Here is a 21,431-nt window from a genome sequence, read left to right as displayed (position 1 = left end):
AACTTTAACACTTTCTTTCAGTACGACCCAACCGAACCGGGCGATTATCGAGTGGAAGTCAAGTGGGCTGGCGAACTGGTGCCCGGTTCCCCATTCCCTGTGCTAATCTTCGACACCCAAGAGGAGCTGAAACGGTTTTTGCACGGCAACTGATGAACTATTCAAGTATTTTTGTGCAGTTTGTTTACTTGTAAGATGTTGACTAATTTATACACTTAAAAAAACATGGCTCAAGTTTTCAACAGTTACGTAACAACACAAACGAAAAAAAACGACACATCCTCTAATTCACAATTCGTTGCTCCAATAAGCAATATAATTCAATTCTTTCAAGATAAGTTACGCTATTTATTACATGTTGTAATGAATAAACCTCCGATTTACTAATGTCTTCTTACTCGTGACCCTGATAGAACTTTGTCAGAAAATCTGTCGGTTTCGGTTCCTGCGATTCCTTCCAGTATCGCATCAGGTGACTTTTCTGCTTCCAGCGGTTGACCGTCTCTTTTAGGTCCATGTGTCCTTTGAAAATCAACATGTCAATTACACGAACATCCGTCACATCTCGGTGCCGTAGGAATTCCTCACGTAGCTTGGCTCGGCACTGCTGCACGGTTTTTGGAATATCGTAATCATGCACCGTTTGTGGAATCTGGCGATACCAAGTTTTGTACAAAACGATCACTCGCTGGCGAGCTTCCTGATTATTCAGAGACAAAATCGGTCGTACTTGGCGCGTTGATTGCTGAATAAATTCGTTAATTGGTGACATTTTTTCGAGCGTTCACGAATTGAGAAGAAAGTTTGATAGAGGTGCTAATTAATAGCCTTCTGCGATGGTAAAAATATAATGTTTGTAGGGTCGTTTGGGGTGATTTGGACACCTGGGGTAAAATGGACAGGTGCTTTATCTCGGAAAGAAGCAGTTTCTCTGCATTCACATTATTCTCAACTTCTTCCTTATCTTTTTACACCATTATTAACGTAAAAAAATTGGGCTTAACTTTGACAGGTGTTGCCAAGTGTAAATGTAAACAAAACAACTGCCTAGAACTGCCTAAACTGTAATTTTGATGCTCTAGGTTTTAAGTTTTTTCCAGTGATTTAACAAACTCTTCAAATTATTGTGCAGTGCAGTTCTATTTGGCTACATAAGAGAAACTGTTTGATAGAAAATTATAGTTAGATTGTATAAAAATAAATCCAATTTTTTAAACTCATATTGTTGTATGCTGTGTGGGGTGAAATGGACAATTTTTTTGGGGTGAAATGGTCCAGTTGATTTTAAATCATTTCTTCGGTCTCATTAATTCTAGATACCGTAAAAGTACAAAAAAGATGTGCATATGATGTTAAAACAAGAATCCACCGAAAAGATCATTATAGACAATTAAGAATGGATTTTGAGTATTCGCAATTCCGTCAATAACGTATGATCGCCAAAGGGAACATTCGCAACAAAAGTCAGGGATTTTAACAATCGGGTTTCGATGTGTTTGAGAACAAACTGAATGAAATATTTCTCTGGTCATTTTCCCTCATACTCAGATTCATATTGAAATTTGTGATTTTTGAGGCACTCGTGGCTAATCCCTGAATGTCTATGTTGTTATCTATTTGTTATCTATTATGTTGTTAACTATTTTATTCCAATCGATATGTCGAACTGTCATTATATCTTCAGCTTTAGGTTTGACAACCCTCTCTGAGCCACCAGGAATTAATGCAGGATGCAGGAATGCAGGACTTGCATGTGACAAATGTCGAATAAGACTTTAAATAAGATCTAGATTCATCGAAGTATGGTTTTGTTTACTTGCGAAAAAACTAAAGTGATATTAGTATAACTTATGAACTGGCTCTTCTACTCAGATAGACGGAATTGAGCTCGAAACACTATTACTAGTTGATATGTGTTCCTAAGTTATCTGCTATGAGCCTCAGTATGGTATTTCGTTAGAAACAACCGTTTTTTACACATTGTCCATTTCACCCCAGTGGGTGTCCATATCACCCCAAACAAAATTTTGATGCCAAAAAATCATTATTTTGATTTTAACCTATTTTAGCAAAACAAAGCTAGATACAATTGTTAAACTCCGCTGGTAAACAGAAAACAAGTAAATCTCAGTATACGATTCAACTTTTTTGAGTTTTGATGCAAATATTTTGGGATAATAGGTGATTTGGTTAGGGTGTCCAAATTCCCCCAAATTACCCTACTGTTCCAATTAAAATAGTAAAATATTACAACACTTCTCTTCATTCCCATGTACCTACCGTGAATTCGGGTGAAATTGATCACTTTTTCGAGTATTTTTTAAATATCTTTGAATAGAAATATATTTAGGAAGATGATTCAATTTTAAAATAAGTACTGTAGTGCTGGCCAACGATAGTATTATGTAAATCTTATATAAATAGTTTTATTGTAGATAAAACTAAATGTAATCGTGAAATTGAAAAATCCCAAATAACGGATGAAATGATCACGTAAAAATCAAGATGATATTGCTATTAAACCATACGCTCTGACAGCAATAAGCTAGCGTATAGTATAAAATCTGGCGAAGCAATCTTCGCTCGGCTTGAAACAGTAACTTTGCTTATGGCAGATATGCCTACTTGCCATATAAGAACGAAAGGTATTGCGGATTATTTTTGTGTTTTGTGTGGCGGCCAAAACGTAAAGCGGAAAGCAGCACAGACGTTCGAACCACGAGTTACAGGTACTACTTGGAGGGATTTCCATCGTACAACTAGTTTAAGTCGGGAGATTACGGTTGGCCGGCAACATCGCAAGGATGCCGGACGACTGTGAAGCAAAATTTGTTCTCTTCAAGGAGCTCACCGGTACCAGGAATAGAGAGATCTAACGTACTTGATGGCGCGACCTGGTTAAAGCCGACTAATGAGTTTCGAGACGCACAACCAAATGGCGACGAGTAGCCCAGGACCGGATCAAATATTTAAACTGCGGTAAATCCTCCAAAAGGCCCGTGAATAGTTACAGTTTACAGATAGTTACCATTTGTTCGTTTACTTCAAAGCCGCATATGATACCATCGTCCGGTAAAAGCTATGGAAAATCATGGACGAGCTTTCCCAAGAAGCTCATCAAAGTAATTCAATCTACGATGCATGATGCCAGAGGTGTGATAGAGGGTAGTCGCTGGTAGTCGGCAACTACCCAGTTCCCGGAAACTCTGTTTTTTTAGTGAATTTAGCAAGGCGCTAATCTACTACGATTTTTCTTGATTGGTACTGTCCATCGTTATGAGTATACATTTAATTTATCAATGCTTCCTGATTGATCTTGCCTCCTGTCAATCAGGAGTTTAAGGGCGTTAACAGCTGTTATTCTTTAGAATTACCAAGGCGATACAGTAAAGAACGCTTACAGTATGGATTTCATAAGAATCACCAAGGCGCTACAGTAACAGAAGGCTTCCTGATTGGTTTACTGTAGCGCCTTGGTGAGTCTACAGAAATCATCACTGTAAGGGCCTTCAGGTTCGTTCGACATGACCAATCAGTAAACCTTCTGTTACTGTAGCGCCTTGGTGATTCTTATGAAATCAGTCACGTAGCCAGGCGGCGGGGCCTTGGGAGCCTTGCCCCCCCGAAATATTTTGGCTTACAATTTTAAACAAAATTTCAATGCAGAATAACAATACACCAAACTGAAACTGTAGCACAAGTATACTTTTAATGAGTGCGCCTTTGAATAAAGGTCGGTTATCATCGTTTTGTATCTCTCATAGTCTGTGAAAATTCTCAACTTTGTAGCTCTCCGTTACTCGGAGCATTCGGCAAGGACAAAGACGACGAAACAAGGACATGGAATGGAGACTTGGTACCTGGAACTGCAGATCGCTAAATTTCGTTAGTGGCGACAGGGTCGATAAGTTAGAACCCCAAAAGTTTAGCATCGTGGCACTGCAGGAGATATGTCGCAAAGGCGAGAAGGTGTGGAGGATCCGTTACGGTAAAGCCCAATTTTTCCAGAGCGGTGGAGCGACCAACGAGCTGGGAACGGGTTTCGTAGTGTTGGGCAAAATGCGAGATCGCATAATGGACTCGAAAGCGATCAACGAGAGGACGTGTTGAGGATAAAAGGCCGTTTCTTCAACTACACTATCATAAACGTACATTGTCCACACGAAGGTACACTCGACGACGAAAAGGAAGCGTTCTATGATGAGATCGTCATCGGGGCTATGAACGCCCAGGTCGGCAGGGAGGTAATGTATAGACCGGGGATCGGGCCCCATAGCCTGCACACCGACACGAACGACAACAGCCAGCGATGCATCAACTTTGCAGCTTCCCAAGACTTGGTGATCAGAAGCACGTTCTTTTCCCACAAAGATATCCACAAAGCCACCCGGATATCACCTGACCAACGAACTTCGAACCAAATCGAGGGTTCGGTACAGTGATGCCAGATCTACGGATTTATCCGTAGTTCTACGGATTTAGGAAGTTTCTACGGACCTGCGGATCAAGCACTCAAATCTACGGATTTTCATAAACTTTGCGGAATAGATTTAAAGTTTCATTTAGTGACAAAAAGTACGTGTGGGTTACATGAAATGAATAATATCCCGAAAAGCACACTTTATTCTTTCTGAGAGAAAGAAGCGAATGGAATACTTTTCTTTAATGAGAGGTGTATTAAAAATGGAAGATTGGCTTTATTACTGTTAATAAAAACTAGCATTTTTCGCTTTGACGGCAGATATTTATAGTAATAGTGATATTTCCTGGTTGAAGTGCGGCAAAATGGCAAAATAGGGCACGGGAGGATATTTTCAGCCCATTAAGCAATGGCATCTATTTTTTCGGCCTGTGGCCTAGTGGAAGAACAAGTGGTTCTGACGTACTTTGAATAAAAAATAGTAGATTACTTAGTCTTGAGAAAATCATTATAACATATTAAAATTGTATGTCGGCAAAGTATTTTTATTGGCGAAAGAAAAGGCAAACAGGGTGAATTTAGAAACCTGCTGAAAATACCCTCCCGTACCCTATTTTCATTTTTATTTTTCCCTCCGTAATTAAATTTCTGTAGTGCGATAGAACTTCAAAATCAAGCGAATAAGGTTGTTCTTTTCATTCAAGTAGATGAAATCCTCGTTCAATATGCATCAACGTTCAATATGCATCAACGTTCAATATGCTCTTTTTACGCGACAAATAAAAACTCTTGGACTTTCAGAAAGCGATGAAAAGTCAATGGAACTGTGATGAAAAGATGGCAAAAATACGATAAAAAGACATTTAAAAACTGTCAAACAGTCGATAAAACATACAAAAAAGACTACAAAAAGATGGTGAATATACGTCAGCAAAAAGACGCCGAAAGAACAACGAAAAGACATGAAAAATACAACTGTTGTCTTGACAACAAACAGGACGAGAGATGATAAAAAAATGACAATGAAAACGAAGAAAAGGCGGCAAAATGCCATAAAACGAAAATGCGATGGAAAGATGGCAAAAAAACATAAAAAGACGATAAAAATATAACAGAGAAAAGACAATGAAATGACGAATAAGGAGAAAAGGCAATAAGGAAATTACAAAAAGACGGGTAGATGGTTCCATAAAAGCAACGATAATAGAACGAACAGATAATGCAAGGTAGCGAAAAGACGCTGAAAGAACGTTGAAACGACAGCAAATAATCGACGAACAGGCAGTGAAATGCCTGCAAAAAGATATGACGAAGAAGTGAAGACAAGTAGGCGAAAAGTTGAAAGACGACAAAAATACGGTTAAAAGACGCCAAAAACGTTACAAACAGCGACAAAATTTCCAAAAAAGGCATACAAAACGACGAAAAGACTGTAAATAGATGTAACCTTTGGCTAAAGGTATTAGAGAAACAGTTAAAAGTCAGCAAAACAGTGACAGGCCAAAACATTCATTAATGACGATGCCATCAAACCAAAAACGCCACAAAAAGCAATAAAAAATGACAAACCAATTACTGAAAAGAGACAAAAAGGCGATGATAGAATACCAGATGTTAAAAATAACGAATAACGACCAATAAATGTCAAAAGACAACAAAGAAATGAGAGGTCAACACGGTGTAGTGGATAGCATTCACATCTCTCACGTCGAAGACTCGGGTTCAAATTCCGGTCCCACAGAAATCACGATTGGCCCAAGCTTTTAAAGTGACTATAATTATATTAAAACAAACAAAAAAACGACAAGAAGATGACAATAATGGCGGGAAAGTTGACGGAGTACACTTAGTAAAACAAAAAAAAACGAAAAGTTAAAAACAAAATACAAAATAACCAAACGACGAAAAATAAATAATTCGGAAAAATAAATGCTAAAGGCGAATAACGAAAGTCAAGATTATGCATTCTTGAATAATATAGAAGAAATTTGAAGTGCATCATAAACTGATTCGATTCAAAAAAGTATCAATTTGTTTCAAATGCGATAAAAAGTGTCACTTTTTAGCAAAACTTAGAAACATTTTATATGAAGAACAAATGTTGGTCAAACTTCCATTTAAATGAAAAGTGTTTAAAACACAGATGGTAAAACTACGGATTTTTTTTCAGCAAAACCTAGCATCACTCGCCGGAGTTTTCTCGAACATCACCAACTCCCCATCGACTCGAACCATTAGCTAGTAGCAGTGCATGTACGCTTAAAACTCGACGGTTTATTCCTCGCGACAAAGTCGCCCTCCTCGGTTAAACGTTCGGCAGCAACCCACCAGTTGCCGAAAATTACGCGAGCGTACTGGTTGGAGCTCTGCCTTCTTCGACTCTTCGAAAACGGATGGAATAAGATACGCTCGGCCGTCAACGAGGCTGCAACCTCGGTGCTAGGAGTGGAAACCTCGAGTGCACGAAATGATTGGTTTGACGGGGAATGCCAACAAACGATAGAGATGAAAAAGGAGCTTGGAAAAACTATCTAATCATATTCACGAGAGAGAATTTGGCCAAGTATCGACTAGCGCGGTATGAGTTGACCATGATCCTGAAGAGGAAAAAGGGGCGTGTGTAGGGCGAGGGAGGGGATCAAATCACAAACGAGCGCGAGGTGGTCGATAGATGAAAGCAGTATATCGATGAGCACCTCAACGGCGATATAGCAATAGCAGACTCAACGGAAGTTAACCTCGGAGTGCCTACAAACGACAGCAGCGTGCCGGCTCCCAATCTCGAAGAGATCCGGCGAGCAATTCATCAGCTGAAGAATAGGACTACCGGTCTGATTAGCGCTTTGTACATCGTCAGCTTTGTGCGGCGTATGCTCCTTGAACGAAGCGTCTTGCGGAGGAAAAACTAGGCTCGACGCGAGAGTACTAGAAGCTATGCAGTCTTTAAAAATCCTGTAAAATATTCTTCTCAACAGAAAACTAATTAGCAGAAATCATATTCTACGCAAACTTTTGAAAACCATTAGAAACTTACTTGTGTTACATGAATACTTAGTTAAATAAATACATTAATTCTGGCTTTAGTTTTCAGAAGGTCGCATAATCAACCCTTTTACATGCATTATGCGACCTTTTGAAAACTAAAGCCAGAATTATTTCGAAATAATATCCTGTAACACTGCAATATTCTTGGGATATGGCGGTTCGGTTTGGAGTAAGAATACTAGATGTGGTCCTCGTAACGTGTCGTTCTCGACTATATTGTACTGAAATATTTCTTCCTATGCTATGTGTCGTACGTTTTACGCTATGCGCTGTGTCAGCGTATAATTGTCACCGTTCGACGCGGTACAGTCCGTTTACGCTTATACAGCATAACCGATCCGCGTCGCGCTGAACCATTTCAATCATGAGCGTCCACCACACGCCCTATTTACATTTTTTAAAAATTGTTATCTATAGTTAAGAATTTTTAAACTAAACAAGGAAATATGAACTAGGATTTATATAATGCGTATTATTCCCATGTAATTTGAAAGAACTCATTATGAAACAATCGTCCACCACACGTCCTATTGTTTCAAATTATATGTATTATTATTTTCATTCCTTATAACTTTTTATTCTATTTTTATGTATTATATCCTCTTTACCATTGATCTCTACCCTTATATTTGAGTCTATGTCCTCTACTACTCTGTATGGACCTATAAATTTATTGTCCAATTTTTTACCTATTTCATTTTTAATTAGGACTAAGTCATCTTTGTTATAACATTTTGGTACAATGTTTAAGTTATTTTTCATTGTTCTTTTCATCTTGCTAGAAAGAAGGTTTTCTCTTATTTCTTGATGGCATACTTGTAACTTTAACGTCAATTGCTTGCTATAGTTGTCTATGTCATAAATAGGCACTGGATTATCATTTGTTAAATTTGAAGGCATGTTACTATTTTTTCCGAATACTAAATAAAAAGGTGTGTATCCAGTGTTAGTGTGAACGGTATTGTTATATGCGAATGTGTAAAATGGTATCCAATGTACCCAAGAAAATAATTTTTCGTTACAATAGATGCGTAAAAAGTTTCCTAAACATTTGTGTGTGTTCTCCAAAGAACCTATAGTTTCATGATGGTAAGCTGTAGAATTTAGTTTTTGAATATTCAATAATTTGGCAATGGATGTAAACAAACTCGACATAAACTCTGTTCCTCTATCCGACGCAATTCGTTGTGGAACACCATATTTTAAAATAACATGCTCCACGAATGCTTTAGCTACTGTCTCTGTTGACTTGTTAGGTATTGGTGTTGCGGTTATAAATTTTGTTAACTCGCATTGCGTTGTTAGTATATATTCGTATCCATTGGTAGGTATCAAAGGACCAACCAAATCTACGTAGATTTTTTCAAATGCTGTGCTTGCTGTTGTCGTAATGATCATTGGAGTTTTTCCGCATCTTCCAACTTTTGATATCTGGCATTGCTTGCATTTTTTAATGAAATTCTCTACATCGCATTTCATGTTTTTCCAAAAATATCTTTTGCTTATAGTTGCAAGTGTGCGTCTAATACCCGCATGTCCCGCTGTCGGTAATATATGGTAGTCGTTTAGTATTAAAAGCTTTGACCTTTCGTCTGTTACTTCTTCTATTTGCTCTCCGATTTTTATTAAAATTGGTAATGTTTTTACTGATGATGGTCGACCATATATCTGTAGTTCTTCATATTTTTTAATGACGTCATATGTCTCCTTATTATTTTTGATGATTATATATTTTATATTATTAATTTTTGAATATTCCGCCACCTTCGACAACATTGCCCGTAGGTCAATTTGTGTCCTTTTGAGGGGAATTCCAATTACATCCTTGGAGATTTGCATGCTTTTTATGTTATCTTTCATTACCATTTTAACGTATTTGTCTTGTTTAGACGAAGGTTGATCAGTCCTATCGTCATTCGCTTTTTCGCCTTTAAGTTTCGAAGCTCTGGTAACGACTAGAACAGTTTTTCCATGAAGTGTTTTCAGGTCTTGAATCGAAATGCGTGACAACGCGTCCGCTATCACATTCTCGCTTCCTTTCCTGAAAGTTACTTCAAAATCATATTCTTCTAAAGCTAACCTGAATTTTGTTAATCTGCTGGAGGGGTCAGCTAAAGTAAAAAGGTAAACTAATGGTCTATGGTCACTGTAGACTTCAAATCTTCTTCCATACAGGTATGGTCGAAAATGCTTGATAGCCCACACCATAGCCAATAACTCCTTTTCTATCGTACTGTAATTTGATTCGGCTTTATTCAGAGTCTTGCTGGCATATGCAACCGGTTTGCCGTTGCTATTAGATAGCACAGCACCAATCGCATATCCAGACGCATCCGTATGTAAGTTGAATTTGTTGGTCTCCGTTAGATCCGGGTAATCCAGTACTGGTGGATTTATAAAACATTGTTTTAAATTCTCGAATGAGTTGTGGCATTCGCTACTCCATTCAAACTTTACACCCTTTCTGGTCAACTTGTTTAACGGTGTGCAAAGCCTAGCAAAGTCTTTTATGTGCTTCCGATAGTAATTTGCGAAAGCAACGAATCGCTTGACTTCGTCCGCAGTGGAAGGGATCGGCCATTTTTTCACTGCTTCGATTTTAGCAGGATCAGGCCTGATGCCTTCAGCAGATATGTAATGTCCCAGGTATACTAAATTTTCTTGCAAAAAATTGCATTTTTCGGGGTTTAGTTTTAAATTTACCTCTCGCAATCTTCGGAAAACGTTCGAGAGATTTTTGTTATGCTCTTCTAGATTTCTACCAAATATGATGAGATCATCCAAATATACTAAACACTTCTCTCCATTAAGACCTGCCATCGCTATGGTCATTAGTCTTGAAAATGATGCTGGGCTTATTTTTAGTCCCATTGGAAGCCTTGTCATCTGATATTGTCCAGACGACGTCGAGAAAGCTGTTAGTGGCCTATCCTCTTGCTTCAAATTGCATTGGTAGTACCCTTGGGACAAGTCTAAATGCGAAAAGTACTTCGCTCCTGCCAATGAGTCTATGACCTCCTCTATATTTGGGAGTGGAAATGTATCGTTCTCAAGAACATTGTTAAGTTTCCGATAATCAACAACCAACCTCCATTTCTTTTTGTCATTCGCCGACTTTTTTGGCACTAGTAAAATTGGGCTATTCCATTCGGAACTAGTCTTTTCAATGACTCCATCTGACATCATCCTATCAACCTGGTCATTTATTTCCCTTTTTTGCGCCAGGGGAAGGCGATATTGTTTAGAAAATATTGGAGTTGTGCCATCCTTTATTTTAATACTGGATGTGTACTTATCCGTTACTGTTAATTTATCGTCTTTCAAGCAAAACACATCAGCGTATTTTAAGCATAGCCTCTGCATCTCTGCCTGATCTTGTTTTGTCAAATGTTTCAAGTTCAACTCATTTAAAAGTTTACTTGCTCTATTAGTATCGTATTTTGGCAGTTTAATTTTTCCTACCACATTGTAATCCCTTAGATCCTTTGTTTCAATATTTTTTGTTTCAATGCAAATTTCCTTATTTGCTATATTAATAATTCTTACGGGTAATTTCCCTTCTTTTGGAACTGATATTGAATTTGCTATGAAAACATGTGGCATTATTTCTTGTTGTAGTACCACACAAGTACCCGTCACACCGGTATCAACGTACCTTACCACCTCAGTACGAGCCGGTATAATGTAGCATGTTTCAGTTTTTGGTTGTTGCAATCTCATCTCCATACCCACAAAATCAACAATGGCTCCAAATTCTCTCAAAAAATCTGTGCCAATCAAGCCGTTAACTGCATCCGGCAAGCTCTCTATAATATTAAATTTAATGGGATATTCCACAGACTTGTACCCCACAAAAGTGTCAACGGATCCCAGAGTGCGGGTTACTCCGTTTACACCACTGATTTCTAATGTGTGTGAATTATTGATATTGATAAATTCGGGAAGACATCTTTTGTCCAGAATACAACAAGATGCTCCACTGTCAATTATGAGTTCTATTACTCTGCCAAATAATTTAAATTTTGCTCTGAGAGCCTTCTTCGCACTAAAATTAACGAAAAAGATCGATTAAATGTGCCTCTTCTACAGGTTGTTGTTGTTGCTGTTGTTGTGTTTGTTGTTGCTGTTGTTGTCGTTGCTGAGGTTCGGCCATATGTGCCACATGTCCGTTGTTCCTCCCGCGACTGTTATTTCCTCGGTAGGTTTGGTTGGTTTGGTGGTTATTGTTATAACCATAGTTGTTATTGTGTTGTGTACCCCTACCACGGTACCTAGTGTTTCCTCGGTAACCACCACGACCTCTAGAGCTTCCTCGGCTTCTCCAATTATTTCGATCGTTGCCCCTATAGGGCGTTCTTCCTGATGTGCACCATAGTGCCATCATATTTTCTAAACTATTTTCAGTTTTTGGAGTACTTTGGCACTCCAACGCATCCGATATCGCTTTATTTAGCGATGTCGGATTCCGTGCTTTTACGAAAAATTGTGTTGAGGGATCTTTCAATCCCTCGACAAATGCCTGAACCGCTACAGGTTCGACAATATTTAGGGCTGCCGCCTCACTTGGGAAAGTTCCCATTGAAACGTGTGCGGCTGCCAATTTAGCGGACAGGTTTTCTATGTCCGCGCCGAACTCTGCGATTTGTTTAGAATGTTGTTTTTTCAATGCCATCTCCTTTTCCACCGCTCTCGGTGTAATCTTCACCGAAAATTTTCTTTTCAGTGCATCAAACGCCTCGGCGGTTGTTCGGGCATTATCGATTGCCCCGTGGGCTGCGCCTACTAGTCTTGTTTTTAAAAATTTCAGGACGTCTGCTGGTGGAACTCCGTTGGAGTATTCCTCCAGCAATTCGACGGTTTCAATAAATATGGACAGTTTCGATGGTTCGCCATTATATCTGTCGACTACCTTCATGGCCAAGCTAAGGTCTAGTTTGGTCGCCATTTCGTAGCGTTCTTCTTCTTCGAAGTCTGAAAATTCTTCTTGAAGAACTTCCTCGTCGTCGTTTGATTCCTCTGAGTCTTCTTCGTTATCTTGTATTTTCGAATTTTCACCCTCACCCCCTTTAGTGCCTTCAGGGGCTAAGGTGTCGTCTAGGTTAGCAGGTACTGAGCCAAGCAGCTTATAGCACTGTCTAGCAACAGACTTCAGTTGTAGATATCTTCTTTTAAATTGGGCTTTAGTCTCTATTGCTTTACATTTGTTTACGGCCCTTTTTAGCTCTTCTAATATGGTTTGGATTTCCTTTATTTTCCTTACCTTAGTGCCTGGTTTATAATTGGCATGTTTTTTTAAATTAGCATGTAATTTCCCTAACGCATCTCCTGCTTTGAAAAATTCTTCCATTCCAGTGATAGTGCCTAAAACAAAATTTTTTTTTTTTTTTTTGTAAAGTAATTTATATTCTTCTTTTTTTACTAATGGATACTTCCCAATTATTTCTCTGGTTATATTTGAGATGTTCTATGGTCATCACATTTGACATTTTTTCCCCGCAGCAGCCGAAATTTCCCATATCTCGCTAGTGTGAAATTTTCCATCCATCCGAAGCTGGAATCATCGAACGAAATTTTCTCTCGCAGTCATCGTCTGGTTGATTGAAATCATTTCCAGTTGTACAACTGAATCAGCACTTTTATCCGTAGAATGTATGTCGATGTACGAATGCAACGTGGAGGCTACTTGGGACAGCACTACACTTTTTTTTTTTTTTTTTTTTTTTATACGTTTGTTTTTTAAAGCAATTGTTTATTGTTTTAATTGTTTTTATTTTGAATCACAACATTTGGTAGTTCTTACACGTTTGGCAAATTTGCCATACTAATAGCTCTTTGGGCGACACTTTCTGTCTGTTGGCGGTGCAGTTTTGCTACTATCCGCACTACAATGTATCCTACAGCCAACGCTGCTATCACGCACAGTGCAATTGTTTGTGCGGTATGGTTCTGTTCAATGACGCTATTTGATGCGGCCGGTGCGATGATTTCATCCGCACTAAACCATCCCATTGTAAATTTTTTTTTTTCACTCTACGATTCACGTATTACGTGGTCTCTTCCAGAACACTGTTCGAAGCGTGCTTTTTCGCTTTGCAACCAACAAGGACGTTTTTCATTGCACAATTTCTGAAACTATAACTTCCGGAACAAAACTCGACCACTTTTTTTTTTTTTTTTTTTTTTTTTTTTTACTTGGGCATCTCCAACGCGTGAATCAGAAAATTTAACCGTATCGAAACTCGCTTTCACTGCATACTGGCGAGGATCGCCATGCAATATTCTTGGGATATGGCGGTTCGGTTTGGAGTAAGAATACTAGATGTGGTCCTCGTAACGTGTCGTTCTCGACTATATTGTACTGAAATATTTCTTCCTATGCTATGTGTCGTACGTTTTACGCTATGCGCTGTGTCAGCGTATAATTGTCACCGTTCGACGCGGTACAGTCCGTTTACGCTTATACAGCATAACCGATCCGCGTCGCGCTGAACCATTTCAATCATGAGCGTCCACCACAACACAAGCATTAAATGTATTTCTTAAACAAATGGTTTTCTGCATAATAACTTGGCCTCCCTCCAGAGACGAGAGGAACTTTTAAGTTTAAAACTTCTCTAATAAAAAAAAGGCTTCGCCCCCCCCCCAACCAAAATCCTGGCTACGTCACTGACGGGGGTTCATAAGTACAATGGCTACAACCTTTGAGACGTAGAATTTTTTTTTAAAATCACTTGTGTGCATCATAAAGGTTGAAATGGTAATGAATGACCAATTCCTGTGTTATTTGTATGAGAGTCCTTATCCTCCTACCACAGATGTGAGGGGTCTTAAACCACCATAAAATAAATAAATTCAAAATAAATTCATGCCTCCGAAAACCCCCACTTGCCAAATTTGGTGCCATTTGCTTGATTAGTTCTCGAGTTATGAAGAAATGAAGAAATGTATTTCATTTGTATGGGAAATCCCTTTTTAAAGAAAGAAAAGATTCTAATCCACCGTAGAACAAATTCCTCTCCCCCTGTTAAAAGACGGATGTGTCTCATTATACCATAGAAAAAATTCCTGCCTTCTAAAATCCCCACACGCCAAATTTGGTTCCATTTACTTGATTAGTTCTAGAGTTATGAGGAAATTTGTATTTCATGTATATTGGAGCCCACCCTCTTAGAAGAAGAAGGGGTCTTTGTACATCATAGAAAAACATCTTACCTCCAAAATCCCCACATGCCAATTTTGGTTCCTTTTACTTGATTAGTTTTCGAGTTATGAGGAAGTTTGTATATTATTTGTATGGGAGCCCCCCCCCCTCCTAAAGAGGGTGGGGTCTCAATTTACCATTGAAAAAATTGTTGCCTTCTGAAACCCTTACATTCCAAATTTGGTTCTATTTGCTTGATTAGTTCTAGAGTTTCGAAGAAATGTGTATTTCATTTGTACGGGAGCCTCCCCTCTTAGAAGGAGAAGAGGTCTCAGTACACCGTAGAAAAAAAATCCTCCCTTCTGAAACCCACACATGCCAAATTTGGATCCATTTGCATGATTAGTTGTCGAGTTTTGAGGAAATTTGTGTTTCATTTGTATAGGAGCCCCCCTCTTACGCCCCCCTTAAAATTGCTCTCTTACCCCCTCCATAAAATTGCTGGTCATTTTATCTATCCAACGACATATAAATAGTTCAGTTTCGTTCAGTAGTTTAGTAGTTATTAGCATTTGAAATCTTTCAAACATTACACTTCTATTTTCGTTTTCACGAAGTGCTACCCAGTCCCAGTATAGTAAACAAAAACGTAGTCCTACGTCAAAAACTAAGACAGCTAATTGAGTGTGATAAATTTCCCATGAAAGGTTATTATATTAATTTACTTGCAAAAAAATCTACAGCTCTATCAGTCGAACTCTAACCGTGATGGCAAAACAAGTGAAGCTGTTCCATTCAGAAGTGCGCGCGTTCAAAGAACGGTACCCCACCGCGTCGAAAACGGACATCGTGCGGCACTCTTTGTAGACGCCGGATACACCCGTTCCGGTATCTACAACATCTTGGCACTATTGGACAACAATCAGAGCATAGAAAGAAAGCCCGGTTTCGGACGGCCGACGATCCTGAGTGATAAGAAACTCCAAAGAATGCTGAAGAGGAAGACCGAGGGAAAAGTGGCTACATCGCCGAGAGGTCGGTTTAACCGGTCAAACAGTTGAAAAGTATCTGACGAACTTGGACATACATGTCAGGAAACGGTAGCCCCTTCCACTGACCTCGGAGCACCAGGCAATGACGCAGCGGCAGCGGCTGAATAAGATGGTCAAGACGGTTTTCCCGGCGAATCGCGACATGCCGGTGGTGATGAACGACGAGACCTATCTCAACCTGGATGGCAACAACTGGCAGGGCACTTAGTATTTTACTGCACCCACGAAGGAAGTGAGCTCCGAGGTGAAGTTCATTTGACACACCAAGCTCTTCAAGAAGGTGCTGCTGTGGCTGACAAACAACGACAAGGGGATGTCAAAGCCCCTCTTCTTTCGCTCCGGACTGGCCGGGACCGAGGAAATTTATGGTACGAAGTGCCTTCCGAAATTTACGTCGTTCATCTAGAAATACCATAGGGCCAAGACGCGATGTTCTGACCGGATCAGGTGTCAGCCCACTAGTCGAAGCGATTATTGGAGGAGATGGAACGGCTGAATATCGAAGTCGACGAACCAGCCCAACGTCCCCCAGCTGCGTCACATCGAGAATTTCTGGGCAAACCTGAAGCGTACGATCTACTTTACTTTTCGTCCGCCATGGCGAATGTTAACTGCCAGAAGGCCGCTCGCAAGGGCGTAGAATTTCTTTGCAAATCAGTTATCTTTCATGGGGAATTTATCAAACTCAATTAGCTGTTTTAGTTTTTTTAAATCACCATCCGAAAAAGTTCATTTGTTTAATGCATATGTTATGGAAGGGTCATTGAAGCAACGCTAGATGGCGTAATCGAGCGGGAAAGGTTCCACAGGGCAAAGAAACCCCTGCTGTAGAACCAAGGCAATCTACCAATATTCAAATCAAGATTGTGAAATTGAATTGATTTAGACTAGAATTGAATTGAACGATACTAGATCGGGATCTGTCTGACTAGCCTTAGATCTCCGGGAAAAGATGGTCCAGCAAAAGAGAAAGAAGGTAGAGCTACAACTGAAACCGTTTTTAAGGTCAGAGACAAGGATAAATTGCTCTACAAGAGTATAAAGGTAAGGCAAGTTAAAAAAAGTGGAATGATTGTATCGTTATCTATTAATAAAGTCGTAGTGTGGGAAAAATGCGTCTTTATTGGTTAGTTGCGGAACACAACATTATCTGCAATATTATCATTCGCTTACAATATTATATTCGGAATATGATACAAATGATCTTTACTTAGAACGGGTATCTGATTTATTTTTACATTTGCAAATGGTCAAGAGACTAAGGTGACTTTCGTCGGACTAAGAATCGGTGCTCATATCGTCTATGCAACAATTTATATTAGTTCCATCTTCATCAGTCCAGAAATACTGATTGTTACATATTAAGTTGTGATAAAAATCAAGTGACAAGCAGGTTGGTGAATATGTATCTATATCTAAAATTATAAAATATTGAAGGATATATCACAGCGTTAAATTATAACCCTTGCAAATCCCCTGGAAATCCAATTCACGGCTAAATTGAAATAAAAAACAAATAAAAAATAGAAATGTGATGTCATCTCAACATACCTCAAGCTCAATGCTATTTCTAATATACAAGTTAAAAGCTGAAGCGAAGTCCCACCTAATCCCCAGATTATGAGCAAAAGTTGTTTCAATTTCAACCGTTCTTGCTGCGGCCTACGCGAAAGAAAATGTTCTGCTAGCTAATGTATGTACCTACTTATGTTTCGCAGCGCGCTTTCAACCAAGGGTTACCGCTTTGGGTGGCATAAATCTCGACACTCGCTCCGGTCCGGGTGCTTCTTTTGCTATCTACTTGTCTTTCCAAAATGACAGTCAGTGATTTTCCGGTGCTTGAAAGGTAGGTACCCAGCTACTTGCGATGGGATGCTGCTGCTCCACCCAAGAATCCAAATAGAGGATACAAACATTCGTACCGGCTCGGAAGCAAATACTGTGACAAATCCTTTAAACTGTACTTTTTCACCTAGAATGACACGGGAGGGCTCAGGGAGATTAGCAAGTATACCTGAAGTAAAAAATGCTGCTTTACTAGGACGACTAGTAGAAGAGCATGATATACTGACAAGTATTTAAATCACTTTCTGTTTGGCATTCGTTTTTTTAGAGTTGTAACATGTAAAATTGAATTTTATCGAAATGGTAAAGAGATTTGCAGGTGAGGCGAGCAAGTGAGTTGAAACTGATCGACTTTGTCGCTCAAATACTATCTATCTAATATTAACTTAATAAAATAAAAAAATCAAAATCGATTTTACTCACAGCTTTGATGGAAATCGCAACAAAGGTGTTTGCCCAGTCTGCGTCGCGTTACTTTGTTATGAACCTTGGTTATCACCTTTTTCTCAAGAGACATGTTAACACTTTCTTTCGCTTACTGGCCATTGCTAATAAATTCCCAACTCAATTGACCGCAGGCATTTGCCTTGTTAAGTCAGCAACACTTTGGGTCCAGCAACCGAAGTGCTGCACAGCCACAACGGCATCGGCTAACCGCTTCAGGATGCACCGGGCCATACCGTACATTCAGCTGTAAAATATTTTATCGTCTCAACTTTCAACACCCAGAATCGTTCGAAAGGATTTACATATAAACTACGGCACCGCACAGCTTACCGTACAGAAAAGCAACAGAGCGGCCACATTTTGTAAAGTTATTTCCACATAAGCAAGACGCAATCGTCGCAGGGCTGGAAATACAAAGGAGGGAAAACTCTTCTCGGAAAAGCATTTGAACCCTTACCCGAGGGAAAAGTATAATTTATTGATACTATGAGATGGCAAAAGTACACACGTAAAGCAAATCGCTTTGTCCGGAATTCGCAGCAGCACCGAGGCAGGATGTGTGTCAAGAGCAAATGGCCGGCACAGCCCTGCGGTTTGCAGAGTTTGGAAAATCGAACTCGGCTAGATTTGGATGTGCTTAGACAAATTTATTGCCCCTTCAATTTGTACATTGACCATCGCCTTTCATAAAAGATGACCAAGATGACTGGTTTCATCGGCAGTGAATCGGATCCTGTACGGTCAATAAAATTTTTATAGTTAATAGTTATGGATGATAAAACTAAATAGCTTTGCTATCGATTGAACAGAGGAAATTGGATTTTTTTAACCATTTCGAAGGAAATTTATGGTTTAACTTACATTAATAGTGAATACGTTTTCAACCACCTGGTGTTATTTTAAAACAGAATGTCAATAAATATGGGAATTTCGAAACTTTTGAAGTAGTTTTCTTAATAATCGGTTTAGTCTTGTTCGTCTAAAAATGTCTTCCCTTGGTCGCGGTCGCGCTTGCACTGATAAGAACTCTAGGCTGCTATGAATTCTGGGTGAGAATTTAAACATCATTTTGGCCAACAGTTATGTGAGTTTGGATGAGCTAACAGAGAGGATGGTTTTCTCTTTAGCTTGGCTAAGCTAGATTACATTCACCTGATAAACCTCAAAGAAAATTATTAAACTGATTAAACTGGGCACAAATACAACTATATAACTTTATAGGAACTTTGCATGTATAACAAATGTAATGATACTAATCGTAGTTATAGCAATTTAAAATTTTAGTGTTCTATTGGAAGATGATACCGATAGACCTTTTGACCTCTCCTTTGGTTGTCAATAATGTGGCCACATGTACATGTCCATTAGGTCCAGGATGAATTTTTATGATTCTTCCAATAATACAATTATATGATGGCAAATGTTCGTCTATGATGAGACATAATTGCCCAATCGTTAAATCAGGTTGAGATTACGATCAGTTTTTGGTTCATTGTTGTAGCTTTTTGAAGTACTCGATTCGCCAAAGCGTCCTGAAAAGTTTAAGGTTTTGTACTTCTTCATAACGTGGACGTGTTCATTGGACAAAACTTCACATACGTTCCTATCAGGTAAGGCAGTAATTGGTTCACCTACGTGAAAGTGACCTGGTGTTCGAGGGTTGGGATCTCTTGCGTCCACTGATAAGGGAGAGATAGGTCGTGAGCTCCAGAAGCCTTTAATTTGTTTGACTAGTGTCAGCATATCCTCGTATAGAGGAACCGGCGATCCTAGATCACGTTTTATATGGTGTTTTACGCTTACAATCCCCGCTTCCCATATTCCTCCGAAATTGGGAGCCCTAGATGGATTAAACTTCCACTCTGTTCCTTCCGAAACGCAAATGTCTCGTACAGCAGACTCGACCTGACAGTTGAATAGATCGGATAAAACCTTCATTTCACTTTTAAATTCCACAAAATTACTTCCATTATCGCAATGTACTGTAGCACTACAACCATGCTGACTGCTAAATGAAGTGAGAGCAGTCACAAACGCAATACTCTATAGGCTACTAACGAACTCTAAATGTACTGCCCGAGTTTGACAACAAATTTCTGTGCAAGTTTTATGGCAACGGGCTGTGAGCTTGCTATTGATTGTCTTATCAAACAAAAAGGTCAGTCCATTTACGTACATATACCACGTCCCTGTTTTATTTTTTGATCGGAATGAGTTGCTCAAAGAGGCTACGCGTTGTGATCGGCTAGACTGCTGCACTCCTTTTTTTCGTTTCCGGCACCTCTAGCTGCTAAGGAACACATTTTGATTAATTAAAAGTTTTGATCTCTTTTAATTAATTCTAGGAACTTGCAATGGCAAAAGCGAAGACAGAAAAGAAGGCGAAATCCGCCATCAACGAAGTGGTGACCCGTGAGTGCACCATCAACCTGAACCGGCGGTTGCACAAAGTCGGTTTCAAGAAGCGATCACCACGTGCCACTAAAATTGTTCGCAAATTCCGAAAAGGAGATGGGTACCACCGATGTCCGCATCGATACCCGCCTGAATAAGGCTATCTGGCACCGCGGAATCAGGAACCCACCCTTCCGCATACGCGTGCGCCTGTCTCGCCGTCGTAACGATGACGAAGATTCGCCCAACAAGCTGTACACCTTGGTTACATACGTTACAGTGCCCACGTTCAAGGAGTTGCAGACGGAAAATGTTGAATCGACCGACGAGTAAACTGTAAATTATTTAAGAGTGTAAGAAGAAAAAATAAACCACTATCGCGGTATTACGCTGGTAAACGCCGCCTACAAGGTACTCTCGCAGATCCTGTTACGCCGGTTGTCACCGATAGCACAAGGTTTCATATGGAATTATCAGACGGGTTTCATGGGGACTCGCGCAACTACGGACCAAATTTTTATAGTATCCGACAGATCTTGCAGAAATGTCGGGAGTACAACGTGCCCACGCATCACATCTTTATTGATTTCAAAGCAGCATACGATACAGTCGATCGAGACAAGCTATGGAGATAATACACGAACACAGTTTTCCGGACAAACTGACGCGACTGATCAGAGCTAAATTGGATCGAGTGATGTGTTTCGTACGCATCTCTGGTACCCTCTGGAGTCCCTTCGAGACGCGGCGTCGGTTGAGACAAGGTGACGGTTTACCCTGCATGCTGTTCAACATCGCTCTTGAGGGGGTGATGCGACGAGCGGGCATCGAAGCGAGAGGCACGATTTTTACCAAGGGTAGTCAACTTCTAGGATTTGCAGATGACTTCGATATCATTGCCAGGAACCCTTCTAGCACGGTTGTTATAGAGTTGTTGTGATAACCGAAATATGACTAGGGTAAAGAACTAGTTTTAAGCAGTCTAAGCGGGTCACTGATTGTTTTACCTTATTACAAGCGATGGGTTGACTAAGTGGGGGATATCAGCATACCAATCTTCTTGCTATCTTTAGTTCTTCAAGCTGTT

At 39.6% G+C, this 21,431-nt stretch overlaps 2 protein-coding genes and 1 pseudogene across 2 annotated transcripts in view; 2 read left to right on the top strand and 1 right to left on the bottom strand.

The window, feature by feature from the left end:
* The window catches only part of LOC128738108 (filamin-C), a 133,734-nt gene extending 133,362 nt beyond the window's left edge, over window positions 1-372 (top strand). The window contains exon 17 of the mRNA XM_053832963.1: window positions 22-372. Coding sequence (XP_053688938.1) covers window positions 22-153 — 132 coding nt within the window. The 3' untranslated portion in view covers window positions 154-372. The remainder of the gene's footprint in view (window positions 1-21) is intronic.
* A 22-nt stretch (window positions 373-394) lies between these two features.
* LOC128736308 (NADH dehydrogenase [ubiquinone] 1 alpha subcomplex subunit 6-like) lies at window positions 395-772 on the bottom strand. Its single transcript, XM_053830785.1, has one exon. It carries the CDS (start codon window positions 770-772, stop codon window positions 395-397), a length of 378 nt encoding a protein of 125 aa, XP_053686760.1.
* Window positions 773-20,279: 19,507 nt separating this feature from the next.
* Window positions 20,280-20,677, top strand: LOC128737377 (60S ribosomal protein L31-like; annotated as a pseudogene).
* The last annotated feature ends 754 nt before the right edge of the window (window positions 20,678-21,431 follow it).

Source organism: Sabethes cyaneus, chromosome 2, assembly GCF_943734655.1.
Source record: "Sabethes cyaneus chromosome 2, idSabCyanKW18_F2, whole genome shotgun sequence".
NCBI classification, from domain to species: domain Eukaryota; kingdom Metazoa; phylum Arthropoda; class Insecta; order Diptera; family Culicidae; genus Sabethes; species Sabethes cyaneus.
Note: the sequence above shows the minus strand (reverse complement) of the source record. Positions and strands in the feature narration are given on the sequence as shown.